This window comes from Cricetulus griseus, assembly GCF_003668045.3.
Source record: "Cricetulus griseus strain 17A/GY chromosome 1 unlocalized genomic scaffold, alternate assembly CriGri-PICRH-1.0 chr1_1, whole genome shotgun sequence".
Taxonomy (NCBI): Eukaryota; Metazoa; Chordata; class Mammalia; order Rodentia; family Cricetidae; genus Cricetulus; species Cricetulus griseus.
This window is the reverse complement of record NW_023276807.1, coordinates 140,567,023-140,581,407: the sequence shown is the minus strand read 5'-3', so window position 1 is coordinate 140,581,407 and position 14,385 is coordinate 140,567,023. Positions and strand designations below refer to the sequence as shown.

The 14,385-nt window shown below is 43.9% G+C and overlaps 1 protein-coding gene and 1 non-coding gene across 2 annotated transcripts; both read right to left on the bottom strand.

Annotated features, from left to right (window-relative positions):
• Positions 1 to 783: 783 nt before the first annotated feature.
• LOC103159937 lies at positions 784 to 2,490 on the bottom strand. Its single transcript, XM_035452244.1, has 3 exons — positions 2,210 to 2,490; positions 1,923 to 1,985; positions 784 to 1,497 (listed from the first exon to the last, which is right to left on the bottom strand). Exons 1-3 carry the CDS (start codon positions 2,473 to 2,475, stop codon positions 1,473 to 1,475), a joined length of 354 nt encoding a protein of 117 aa, XP_035308135.1. The 5' UTR covers positions 2,476 to 2,490; the 3' UTR covers positions 784 to 1,472.
• Positions 1,688 to 1,809, bottom strand: LOC113831088. Its single transcript, XR_003480236.1, has one exon. It is a non-coding gene; the product is annotated as a small nucleolar RNA SNORA26 (small nucleolar RNA).
• Positions 2,491 to 14,385: the final 11,895 nt, after the last annotated feature.

Sequence of the window (14,385 nt, the reverse complement as noted above, 5' to 3'; positions counted from 1 at the left end):
TTCAAATACAATCATAACAGCTATTGATAATTTTATACATTGTATCTTGATCCTTGTCTTCATCTATTAGCAACCAACTTTGTATCCTTGATGCCAGTTTCCTCTACAGTGTGACTTTGTTTGAAAAATAAAAAAGATTAAGTGCCATGCAGACTAATGACAAGTTAGATCCCTGGAATCAGGTAAAAGTTGGGTGTGATGGCCCATGTCTGTTCAAACAGACCCTTGCCCAGATGACCTTGGGCTCAATATTTAGCACTATTAAGTTCCAAACCTGGGCATTCAAATAAATGGCCGAGCAGCAGACCTGGCTCCCAGGACACCTTGGTCCCTGTAACAAGATATGGCTTACATACCCCACCCACTACCCTGAACTCTACCGCCCAGGGTCTGGGCTGTCCTTCCCCCAGTCTTTCCCATACAATCCAGACATTTTGGTATCTACCCTTTGGCCTCTTGGCTGCTGCAGCTGGTTCCCCTCTCCCCACATAGCCCACCTCATTCTGGTTATGTTCACTCTGGACTCAGCCAGCTGACTCCACCTCTATCCACATTAAATGTTCTCCACCATACCTAGGAGTAGCCATGCCCTTTCCTTTTTCTCATTTAATGTATAAGAGGTGATGTTTGTTAAGGACAAAACAGCCCCCACAGCCCAATGTACAGGGCACCAAGCCTGACATGACAGCCCAAGGTTGATCCTAGGGACCCACATTTTAGAACATACTATTCCAAGTAGTAAGGAGACACAAATGATTATTTTAGAATAAGACCACTATGAAATTGACTCAGGAAAAGCCTTTATTAAGATTCTGGAAAATCAGTGATACAGCAATATACAAATTAACATCTTGACTGCTGGCACATGACTAGACAGTAGCAAAGAACTTGTCCTAGCATTCAGGGGACTACAAGCACCACCTCCCACATGTTGATATTCAAATGACCTAGCCCTAGAAAGTCATTTAAATACCCTCCTTTGCTATATAGAAGTCCCTAATATATCATAGCCAGGTATGATGGCACAGTCCTCTTAATTCCAGCACTCAGAGGCAGAGGCGGGCTAATGTGAGTTCCAAGGCACCCAGGCATGGAGAAACCTTCAGTACAATCTATTACAAAGGACATTCTCACACAGCCCAGTCCTTACTCTGTATCTGGTGCCCCCCCACACACACACAGCGTTTCTCTGTGGCTTTGGAGGCTATCCTGGAACTAGCTCTTGTAGACCAGGTTGATCTCAAACTCACAGTGATCTGCCTGCCTCCGCTTCCCAAGTGCTGAGATTAAAGGTGTGCGAACCACAGCCCAGCTTTACTTCTTATCTGTAAAGTGGGATTACAGCACCTATCTCAGTAACAAAAGTGGGTGGAAACGAATTTGCTTCCACACCCCTAATCCAAAGAGGCACGTGTGAGCCTACTTCGTCTTGGAGGCATTACCCGCTTGGAACCCACTTCAAGGCATTCAGCTCACTTGTTTCTTGTAGCTTTCAACCTATAAAAAAGTGAATAAAAAATGCTTCAGGTAAGTGGGAAAAGTATATTTTCATCCGATCTCAAATTTCATTTCTAGGTTAAGTAAATGTACTCTTCTGTAGTTTTCTCTGGATCAAATTTAACAGCCCAGTTCTTAAAAAATCTAAGCCACTACTTAATAATCGCCAGAAGCGATGCAATTCTGGCTCATCTGTGACTCCAGACAGGATCCAAGGAGGAGGTGTACAGTCTCCTCCATGGGTTTTATGGAGAGTTTCTTTACCCTTCTGTGTTAGCCTCTTAAAGTACCGCGACAACCTTAAAAGGGCACAGGAAAGGGCGAGTCGGGAGGCCGTAAGTAACTCAACAAACACGGGCCGGGAACACTCGGCCGGCTGGGCCACGTGGCCCGGGCCTGCCTTCGACCAATGCCAGGGGACGTACCTGCGATTGGGTCCGGGGCAGACGCACGACTGGGCATTGGGGACCTGGCTCCGGAGGCTCGGCCTGCGGAGAAAAAGGGCGGTGGTGAGGGCGCCCGGGCCGGACAGCGTAGGGGATTTTGTGTCTCGAGCGGCCCCGGGCTGGGCACGGCCGCCCGCCCTGCGGGCCACCGAGAGCTGCTCTACCCCTCCGTTCTGGCCGCCGGGAGCAGCTGAGCTCGGGGCGGGCAAAGCTCGAGGGGACACGTGACGGTGCTCCCGCAGGACACCCTCCCTGAGGACACTCACCTCCAAGCCGGGGACAGAAAGACCGAGGCCGGGCACTCTGCGCTGATACTAGCGCAAGGGAGTGGGGCGGGGCTGGCCAGAAAGCCGCAGCCAATCGGCGGGCCGTTCGGAGGCAGGACAGGAAGAAGAAAGCAGCCAATCCTCAGAAAGACTGTGGGCAGGGCTGGTAGGGCGGTCAATCGTCGGGAGGTTTCGGATCCGGCAGGCAGGCGGGCGGCGCCATTGGCTGCCAGCCACCGGCCCTCCACCCACTGTGGAGTTTTCATAGGACCCCGTGCTAGGCGTCGTCCACGCGGGGGATCTGGTGGTCTCAGGAGCGGTCCCAAGTTCTTCCAGGCTGCTCCAGGTCAAAACATTCCTTTCCTCAAGCTATGCCGGTGCTCGATGTGTTCGGACTTGGATCTGGTCTTGTTCATCTAGTTTACGCCCAGGGCCTCTCTCTAACCCTATAAGGACCTCCCTTTTTCCGAGTTCATTTTCTTTGTTCGTGGAGAATAATCATCAAGAAGTAGGGGTTTGGGGGGAGAAGTGAGGTGGGCCACCATCAGTGTAGTCAAGGTGACAGACTCGAACTTGGCAAACAGTAGATGAACGAAGTAAAATTGGAGTATAGCCAAAATGATAATTTTCCACATGCTTTCCGATCTGTTTGCAAGTTAATTCCTTAGAATCTCTTTTTCATCAGCCTCAAGGTGTAGATGGGCAAGGGGACATGTTGAACGACTTACAGGACCAGAGAGTAGCCTAGCAAGGGTGATTCTGCGATTTGAACCCAGATCATCTATCTGAACCCACTATGAGTGGGACAGAAAGAGGGAAATGAACAGCCTCTGTTTGATTGGAGATCTATAGGCAGAAAGAACAGTGTTTGTTCTGGGTCCAGAGGTAGAAAAGGAAAGTGTTTACCCACTTGTGGGCCCCAAAGTGTAAATGGAGCGAAAAGATGCTGGGACGGTGTGGCTTTGGATGAAGGTGCTTATGAAGGCTTTCGGAGGGCCCAATTACATTTGTACCAAGAATAAAAAGCTGTACCAGTGTTTCTGCACAGGAGAATGGTGGGATCTGGTGTCAGGCATGGTTAAGGATTGACTAAAGTGATTTGGGTAGAAGAAACTGAACAAATTTTAGGAATAAGTGTTAGCAGTCAGCCACTACCATGTTGAAATGACAGGACACCAGTTTATTTGGACAACGGAGAGACATTGCTTTTGTTTCACTGTAGCAATTGTAGCCCAGCTAAAAACAAAGACGCTTGGAACTGAAAAATAAATCTCAGGAGACTAATTCAGTCATTCGGTAGCAACCTGGAAGGATGATTCTGGAAGGGTGATTCTGTCCAACTGTATAGCCTGACCTCAGTGCTCTACCCCTCCCAAATCCTCTTATATTACTTTGAAACAGTGTCTCACTAAGTTGCCCAGGTTGACCTTGAATTCACTGTAGTGCAGGCAAGCCTGGAACTTTCCATCCTTTTGCCTCAGCCTCCTGAGTAGAAGGGACTACACCCCTGTACCACCATGCCTGGATGTATGCTTAACATATTTTTAAAGAAAATTTCCAGGGTGTGAGATGACTTTATTTGCAAGTTTTTTTTTAATAATTTTGGAAGAAGGAAAAATTGCCAAACATGCATAAAAAAAAAATTCAAGGAGCCACACCTGTGCATTCTTCTCCCAGGAAACAACTATTCAGCCCAGACTACTTACTTTGTATACTCGTTCTAGCTATCTTTTTTGTTTTGTCCAAGTATTTTAAAACAACTGAACCCTCATTTATTTCACCTCTAAATACTTCAGTATTTACTTATAAAGAAAAGACACAATCATGCTTGAGGACAATGCCAATGTAATTGCTTAAACAATGGCTCCAAGTTCACACCCAGATTCTCTGTTGTCATACAATGTTACTTCATAGTGTGTTCCTTCCTATAACTATTCAAATAAGGTTCATTCATTATGCTTATTTGTGTTTCTTTTAATCCTCTTGTCTAGAAAAACAATGACCTATTTTGTAATGTCACTGACTTTTTAGATAACTTTTTGAGATTAAATGCAAGTGAACAAATCAGTATTTTTAATATTCCTCTAGATTTTATAATCACTACAATTGTCTACTCCCAGATCATTTGCACAGTCTGTGTTTTATTAAACAAACAAGCCCCATAGGGCTGGAGAGATGGCTCAGCAGTTAAGACACTTGTTCTTCTTGCCCAGGATCAGAGTTCGGTTCCTGGCACCCACTTTAGGTGGCTTACAACTGCCTCCAGCTCCGAAGTCCTCCTCTGGCTTCTTTGGATACCCACATGTTCATACACAGATTCACATGTATACACATAAAAATTAATAAATACATTAAAAAAAACTCCAAACTTCACCAACCCTTGGAAAACATTCTCTATGGATTTTTCTTTTCTACATTTTCATAGAAATGGAATCACACATGTGGCCTTTTTAAAATTAGGCTTCCTTCATTGAGAGTTGTTTTCTCCACGTTATATCACAAAGCACACATCAGTTTATTTTATGGTTGACCAATAATTGCCTTATAAGGAACAGCATTTTGTATAGCCATTCATCAGGTTTTGTGTAGTCTCTCTCCTGCACCCTGCAGTCCTGGCAGACTTTGAATTCCTCATATATAGCCACAGCTAGCCTTGACCTGCTTCCTCGTCTTGCTTCCAGGGATTACAGAAGGCATGGGCCACCACACTTTACTAGTTTTTACCTCTAGAGACCAGGCCACTGTTCTGGAGTTTGACTGATTGTTTATTTCTGATGTTTTTGCTTCTGTTTTTCTCATAAACTTGAGAGAAATTTCATGTTCTTTATGGTTTGATTGTCACACTTCAGTGTATGAATTAAACCCCCTGGTCTGCTTGCTAGTCATACAGATTACCAGCCTGTATTACCAGAGAGTAATTAAAAAATTAGATTTATTGATTTTTATTTTATGTGTGTGGGCATTTTGTCTGCATTTATGTCTGTGTATGGTGAGTTTGCCTGGTGGCCAAGGAGGTCAAAAAGGGTATCAGATTACCGTATGGGTGCTGCATGGATCTTTGAGTTTTCTGGAAGAGCAGCCAGTGCTCTTAAGTAGTAAGCCATTTCCCCAGTACCAGAGAATGATTTTAAATGTTCTCTGGGGAGCCTGGGACTTGGTATATTTAACAGATCAGTTGTTCTGTTCTCAGATACTGAACACAATTTCAACACATGTATGTAAGAACTATATAAAAAAATTCCTAAGTGTTCTTAAATCTTGGCTTTAGCAACACCTAGCATTACATAGGAAATGCCATAAAAACAACTGTCAGGCTCCCTAATACGTTTAAAACATACATTTGCAAATATCACTTTTAGAATGACTAAAAAGGGCCTAAGGTCTGAGGTGAAGCTGGACATTTGCCAGAATGATGGCCATGAGAATAACGTGTGGTGTTTATTAACCTCCTGTGCCAAGTTTAGCTTTATAGGTGATGAAAGCCAGATGCCTCTGATAACTAATTTATTGTACAGGTCTTTACAGTATTGACCTCCAGATTTGCAAATGTGCTCTTATTAATTAATGAGAGAGAGAGAGGGAGAATGATACAGTGCACGGTCAGAGGGGGCAACATTTGGTTCTCTTCTTCCACTTTGGGATCCAGGGAGCCAACTCAGGTCACCAGGCTTGTCAACAAGAACATTTACCTGATAAGTCTTCTTTCCAGCCCAAATGTGGGGAAACCAAAATTATGAATCCAATACCACTTTCTTATATTTTTGGTTGTGAGGCTAGCCTTTAACAGCTGAGCCATCTTTCCAGCTCCCGATACCACTTTCTTAAGTTGACCCAGAACAAATCAAATTATGACTGTTGTAATATGGCTGTCATTTTACCCTAGAAGTAGGTCATAACAAAGGGCAACCATTACTGCTTTCACATATTGTCACTATGTAAACAATGCATTTTACAACAGAAAAGCTCCCAAATATGAAGAATTGTTTTCTCTCAAGTTCCTGGAAATGCGTTTATAATCCCTCAATAGATAAGTAGTGCATTTTATGATGTGCTAGCCACTCTCCAAGCTGCATATGAAGTTCCATATACTCTGATCTCATAAGCTGTTAAAGAAATGGTAATTAAGACGTGCAGGGAAGTGGTTGTGCACACCTTTAATCCCAGCACTCGAGAGGCAGAGGCAGCTGGATCTCTGTGAGTTTGAAGCCAGCCTGGTCTACAGAGCAAGTTCCAGGACAGCCAGGGCTACACAGAGAAACCCTGTCTGGAAAAAGCAAAAAAGAAAGAAAGGGAGGGAAGGAAGGAGGGAAAGAAAACAGAGGGTAACTACTGGTACTTTTGGGGGGGGTTGGGGGTTTAAATGAGAATGGCCCCAGTAGGCTCATATATTTGAATGCTTGGTCCCCACTTGGCAGAACTATTTGGGAAGGATTAGAAAATGTGGCTTTGTTGTCTCGACATGTAAGCTTTCAGTTATTTCTCCAGTGTTTTGCCTCCCTGCTGGCTGCCATCTCCATGATGGCCACGGAATCTAACACCCAGAAACCATGAGCCCTCAAATGCTTTCTTTTATAAATTGCCTTGGTAATGGTGTTGGTTACAGCAATAGAAAAGTAACTAAGGCAAGGGGGCTTTGAGTGGAAAAAAAAAAAAAAGACATGGATTTCAGGAAAAGTAAATGATGGCTTTCTGAAAGGGGTTTCTGAAATGGCTGTAGCACTGTAGCATGCACAACTTGATGGGGTGATCCACTAGACACAGGGAGTAAAGGACAAGGGATGAGCAGAACCCTCTGCAGTTATTCTTAATAGATTTACCAGACAATCAAGAAGGCAGAGTGGACAGCTTAGCTCTTCTGTCGGGGCCCAACTGACAAGAGCAGGGCTTTTAGTCCCTGGTTCCTTGAAGGGCAGAGTCTTGATTGGGTTTCAACTGCACAGCATTCTTAAAACTGTAGGGACTATCCCCCCAACATCAGATCCTCTATAATTTGGCTCTACACAACAAAGAACTAATTTCCCTTGTGAGTCATCAGGAACACAGTATGGCAACATCCACCTCCTCACACCCTGAACTATTCTTCCTCTGGCCCCAGAGGCCCCCCACCTTTCTTGGTTTATGTCATCTCACCAGGCAACACACATCATCATCTTGCATTCATATCTGAAATGTGAAGTAGCTCAATTGTCATCCACTGTAGTCTTGAATTGCTCACCTCCCTCAGGGAACACATTTTCCATATTTTATTTAAGTCTTCTAATGCTTGACATTTAGAACAAAACATGCATTTAGTTGGTTTTCCATAAAAGATGTTCCATTTTTATAGCTTCATTTGTCTTTAGTTATTGAATTTTAAAGAGCATTGTTGAATGCATTGACTCACAGAGGTAAAATGAAATACTTAAAAATAAAAAAAAAGCTTCCGATGTAGAGATCTCCTTGTCAATTGTGTTTCCTGCTCAGGAGAGAAAGCTAGATCACATCTTCTAGCAATTTTCTCAGCATGTGCTTCTGAAGAAGGATGTAGAATAGGTTCCTGGGGATGAAGAAATCCTGGTACTCTCCAATGGGCACACCCCCTGAGTGTTCCAGAGAAGTCCTGCCAACATTTAGCACACAGATAGGGCAGCAACAAAAGGCTTGGGCACTCTACCAGGGCCTTGCAGGGGGCACAATTACAACTGTCCAGTTTGAGAGTCTTCAGTTGCTGCCAATGTCTTGGCATTGTTGTGTTCAGGCAGAAACCTGGCCTTAGGAGAACTGGCGGAGGTCAGGGTTTGGGAACTCAAATGCTTATTGTTGCCAAGAAGGTTGCATAAGAGGTGAGGAGGCCTGGATAGAAGATTGTGGTGAGTCAGGGAGACATATCACTCTTGAAGGAGGCCACTCAACTCAGCTACTTCTGGCCACAGTCGGAATGTGGATCCTGAATTGCTAAAGCTTTTGAAAGCTCAAAGATACTGATAATGTGGTTTTGTTGTTGTTGCTTTTTTTTATTGTGTATATGTGTGTTTGTGTGTGTATGCACACATTTGTGTTGATGCATATGAGCAAGTGCATGTGAGAGACATGTGATAACCTCTGCTGTCATTCCTCAGCACTGCCTACCTTGTATTTTGAGGCCGTCTTTCTTTGGCCAGGAGCTCACTAAGTAGGCTAGGCAGACTGCTAGGGAGTCCCAAGGATCTTCCTGTCTGATTATCTAGTACTAGGATTACAGGGGCTTGCCACCATGCCAGGCTTTGCTAAAGTGTGTTCTGGGTATTGAACTCAGAACCTCATGCTTGCAGGATGTAGTAGTTTGAATGTAATTGATCCCCATAAGCTTATAGGGAATGGCACTATTAGAAGGTGTGGCTTTGTTGGAGTTGGTATGGCCTTGTTAGAGGAAGTGTGTCACCAAAGGGGTGGCCTTTGAGGTTTCCTATGCTCAGGATACCACCCAGGGTTTCAGTTGATTTCCTGTTGCCTGCAAGATGTATGGCTCTTGGCTACTTCTCCAGCACCATATATGCCTGCATGCAGCCATGCTCCCCGCCATGATGACAATGGACTGAACCTCTGAAACTGGAAGTGAGCCACCCCAGTTAAATGTTTTCATTTATAAGAGTTGCTGTGGTCATGGTGTCTCTTCACAGCAATAAAAATCCTAACTAAGACACAGGACAAACACTTTACTGACTGAACTATCTTTCTTAGTCTCAATAATCTGAGTTTTTGATGGTTTCTTTTCTGTCCACATTTTCTTTGGAGATAATGTATCATGTTGCCCAGGCTAGCCTCAAACTCATTATGTAGTCAAGGCTGGCAATAAACTACTGGATCCTCTTGTAGTGTTGGGATTACAGGTGTGCACCATCATGCTTGGCCTTGATAATCTTAAGTTTCATGTGAGTTCATTATATTTGAGAATATTGGCATTGATTTAAATGAATCTTAAGCAACAGTTCAACTAGATCTGTCTATTGGCCTTCACTTTAGAACTTTGGAAACAGAGAGCATAAATACTTTAAATTAATGCCAAAAACTAACAGAATAGAATTAGATTAGAGATGAGTAAAAATTGCATTATAGCAGATTTGTCAAAGCCATTATTGGAGACTCAAACATTGACCTTGTAGGGACAAGTTAAATGTGCTATGGTTAGGAACTAGAGGCCAGACTTCTGTGGATGGGAGCCATTGTCACATGGCTGTTCAGGATGAAATGGATCCCTCAAGCCCCGTCCCGCAAAGCTCACATGCTGAGGACAGTGGGCTGGTGTTCTGGTCCTTCTGTGGGAAGGCTGTCCTATTACAAGGTTCATACTCATCAAATGGAAAGGGGGCGGTGTATATACAGGGATTGCTTTAGAAGACCCTCAGTCAACCTGTGGGTTGTGACCCCTTGGGGGTGTCAAACGACCTTTTCACAGGGGTCACATATCAGATATCTTGCATATCAAATATTTACGTTACAATCCATGGCAGTAGCAAAATTATAGTTATGAAATAGCAACAGTTACGGTTGCAGGACCAGAGGGGTGTCATCACAACATGAGAAACTGTATTAAAGGTTCACAACATTAGGAAGGTTGAGAACCACTGCTCTAAGCCTTGACTTGCTGTTGGAGAAAGCAGTGGGAGGAATTTAGACAGACTGCTCTTGTCTTTCTGAAGAGTGATAGGCAGATACTATGTTCTGCTTGGATTGGATTTCAGCATAGAGTTGTCTGCTAATTAGCTAGGGAGAGAAAGCATGGCTATACAATTACAGCACACAGACCGACCAGTCTTCCTCATGGTTAGCTGAGGACATTTTAAAAAGGAACCCAAACTTTGAGAAATTAAATTGAGTCTTCGGAGAAACACCAGACTTAAGTAAAGTCATATCGGGGAGTAATTCTGGGAGGCTGTAGTGCAGGAAGCAAACTTCTAAGTCTGGCTCACCTAATGCTGCTGAGGTTCTGAATGCTTTTGGTTCTAACTTGGTTTAGTTAGGTGAATCTTGATGTCATGCTTAGCTATTCCAGTTTATTCTTTATTTTTAAATTTAAAATTACTTTTATTTTATGTGTATGGGTGTTTTACCTGCATTTATGTAAGTGTACCACTTGGGTCCCAAGTGCCTATAAAAGCCAGAGGAGGGTGTTAGATCCTCCAGGACAGGAATTACAGATGTTGTGAGCCATCATGTGGCTCCGGGGAATCGAACCAGCCAGTGCTCTTAACCGCTGACCCATCTATTTCTCTTTATTTGAGTTTTTAAAAATTGATTGCTTCTCTGTTGCTATTTACAGTTGCCGACTTAATTTGTCTAACTTCTATTTTATTTTTCCAGTTTTCAGTGCTGGGAATTGAACCCACAGCCTTGAGGCAGCTCTCTGCCATTCAACTACAGCCCTACCTACCTGCCCATCTCATTTAGTCCCAAGGAGAGGTTAGATGAGTCCCTTGGCTCACTAGTGGCTTCATGTCTGTGTTGGTGCTTTTGTATTGAAACCAAGATGAAAGGAACTAGGATACTATGGGGCCATTGCTAATGGTCCAAGCTGGCCTAGAACTCAACATCCTCCTGCTTTGGTCTTCTATGTGCTGACCAAAAATACATTTAGAAGCATTATGAAGTTATCTATGGTTTGCCCTATTGTGCTATAAGCAAAACCACAATTTCTTTATTAAAATACAGTGTTTAAAACAAATTACAGAGTGAATATAACTGTGTTGCAGTTCACTAAAATTCATTAGCAAGCCATTATCTAAGTCCTTGGAGACTGTAGGACACAGAACTCTGATATTCTGCTGGAGGTAAGTTAATGGAATCACCTCAACACCAGTTTAACATTGTCTCCCAAAGTTCATACTCATGAGGTAGATGGCAAGCAGATATGTGCACATGTACATTGACGGACATACAAAGTTCCAGCAACATTTTTGGTGATGAGGTCATGTAGAAAAAAGAATACAAAACACCCAAATCTATTGTAGATGCCTGAGGAGAGTTTCATATAATACACTAGAATACTATGCAGCCTTGGAAACCAATTAATTAAAGCTTTTTTCTTTCTTTCTTTCTTTCTTTCTTTCTTTCTTTCTTTTTCTGAGACAGGGTTCTCTGTAGCTTTGGAGCCTATCCTGGCACTTGCTCTGTAGACCAGGCTGGCCTCCAACTCACAGAGATCTGCCTGCCTCTGCCTCCTGAGTTCTGGGATTAAAGTCGTGTGCGACCAGCAGCTTTTTTTTTTTTTTTTTTTTTTTAATTCTAGGATGATACTCTAGGCCTTGCAATATCGCAGGCATGCAGGTTACCACTGTGACTCAGTCCACCATGGCCTTTCTGAGCAGCATGGATGAATCTCATAAATATATTTAGGAAAAGAAACCAAAGCACAGATACATGATTTTTAATGTGAATGTACAAACAAAAACACACAGAGAGCCAAACTATGGTTTGGAAAAGAGGAAGGGGTTTCCTGGGGGAACGGAAGAACAATCAGGAGGGGAGGTCTCCCTAGCCCGCTCTGATTTCTAACTGGCTTCACCTGGAGCATCTTTGCTGTCCTTCAACTTTCCTCACCTAGGGTAGCCATCAGAGCAATGCTTTTTCAGTTACAATGTATTATCAAGTAAAGATCTAATCATACTCCAATCTATCTCAAAAGTCCTTCAGTGGCGATCGAAACAGGCTGACTATTCTGAGGGCTTGCAAAACTGTAGCCCCAGGAAATCCATTAATGGAACTACAACATGACGCTAGATGCAGTTATTCCATTAGAGCAGTGCTTCTCAACTTTCCTGATGCTGCAACCCTTTAATACAGTTCCTCATGTTGTGGTTGTTAGTATTCAGGCATCTGTTCTGGCCTGTCCTTGGGGTCCTGACAGGACACGCCCTCAGCTGCAGCCACTAAGAGCACCACCTGTGCTCATTCACTACATTCCCCTTTAAAAGGGCCCTGCTCACCTCCCATCTTCTCTCTCCCTCCCTCCCTCTCTGCTTCTCTCCCTGTCTCTGTCTTTCCCCACCCCCATCTCTCTCCTCTTCTGTAGCTCCTGCCCTGTCCCCAGAGGCTGTTCTCTCCTTTCCCCTGCCCCCTTATCCCATTCACTTCCCCCACAAATTAAAAACAAAAAAAAAACCTCCACCTAAGTTCTGCTGCATGGTGTCTTTCTCTCGAATGCCACTTTCTAAAATTACAACAGTGGTGATCCCCAACCATAAAATCATTATTATTTTCATCGCTATTTAATAATTGTAATTTTGCTACTGTTACGAATCATAATGTAAATATCCGTGTTTTCCATTGGTCTTAGGCAACTCCTGTGAAAAGGTCATTCATCCGCCAAAGAGATCTCAATCCACAGGTTGAGAACCACTGCACTTCTGATGTGATGCTTATTCCAAAGCTGGCCTTACTTTATACTAACAATACCCCAAAAGCAGCAAAGACTTTCCTAAATGGCCACCACAAACACTGCTAGAATTGGAACAGCTCCAGTGCCTGTCTTGGTTTATCCCAAGCCACCAGTGTCACTCACAGGCTGTAGTGCAGACAGTGTCCAGTGTTTGTTGGATGCATGGTGATTCAGGGATAACGGTTGCCACGGGCAATGCATTGGTTCCTCCAGTGTAACATGTGGGCAAAACAGACTGTCCTTGCATGTCTAATGAGGGTTAGGAGAGCAGTGGATATTGGAGGAACAACCTAGGAGGCAGACCTTGAGCTGTCTGGTTAGAGGGCAGAGAACAGAAGACATAGGAATATGGCTTCAGAGTGAGCTAGCTTGCTGAGTTCCCAGAGCCAGCAGACACTGATGGAATTAGAATTCCTTCAGTCTTTCATGGCAGGTGCTCAAGTTGAACTGGTCAGGGAGAAGAATGAGTTCACTGGTTTGTGTTACTGAAAAGTCTGGGATTTAGATATGGCAGCAGTAGAACAAAAGATGATATGATCTCTCCTCCATGCCCCAGGACCATTTTTCCTATGTTGGCTTCCCGTTCCATCAGCTTTGCAGCATCAGGAATGGGGACAGGACCTGTTTTTTTTCCACCAAAGTCTCAGGGCTAAAAGCTGTGTAAGGTGGTAGTTCACACCTGTAATCCCAGTACTTGGAAGGATCGGGGTAGAATTGCTTCAAGCTTGAGGCCAGCCTGGGCTAATAGTGAGTCCCTGTCTTCAGAAATAAGACAAATGCATCTGGGGAACATTACCCAGTAGGAAAAGTGCTTGAAATGGAAGCGTGAGGACCTGAGTTTGGATCGCAAGTACCCAGGTGCCAAGATAAGCATCTATAACACCAGCACTAGGAGCTGGGCATTGGTGGTGTACGCCTTTAATCCCAGCACTGGGGAGGCAGAGGCAGGCGGATCTCTGTGAGTTCGAGGCCAGCCTGGTCTCCAGAGCAAGTGCCAGGATAGGCTCCAAAGCTACACAGAGAAACCCTGTCTCAAAAACAAAACAAAACAAAACAAAACAAGAAACACCAGCACTAGGGAAGCAAAAACAGGAGGGTCCCTGGGGTTCACTGGCTAACTAGACTAGCCAAATTAGTGAGCTCCAGTTTCAGTGAGATGCCCTATCTCAAAAAATAAGGTGGAGAATGATTGAGGAAGATACATGTTAACCTTGCCTACACACACACATGAATACATACATACATATATATATATATATATATATATATATATGTATATATATATATATACCAGTACTCACACTTACTGCACATGAAGTCCCAGGATGACTCCTTACTGAACAAATCAGTGTCTGGAGCCTAGCCATTAGGCTTCCCTCTGAATCTAGTACAAGGTAAGATGCACCTGAACCCTAGGGTCTCAACATGGGAGATGCAAAGTTCCCAGAGTAGGTCCAGAAGTGGCTACAGAATGATTCCAGGGCAGGTACATTGTGAATTCCAGCACAGTGGTTGGCTGTTATGAGGCAGGTTTGGCCTGTTATGAGATGGACACAACTTAACTACATGCTAGCAGATGCCAGTGCTGGTCCATGGATCACATTTTACAGCAAGGAGCACACTACCCAGAGTGGCCACCTCTCTCGGGTCCACTTATGCTGATGCTGGCTTAGAGGCCGTCTTTCCATTTACTATGCCTTTCCTCACTGAATATCTCATACCAGCTGCCCTCTAGATGTAGAACAATTTCCCTCAAAACTCCCCCATCATCCAGGCACCATTT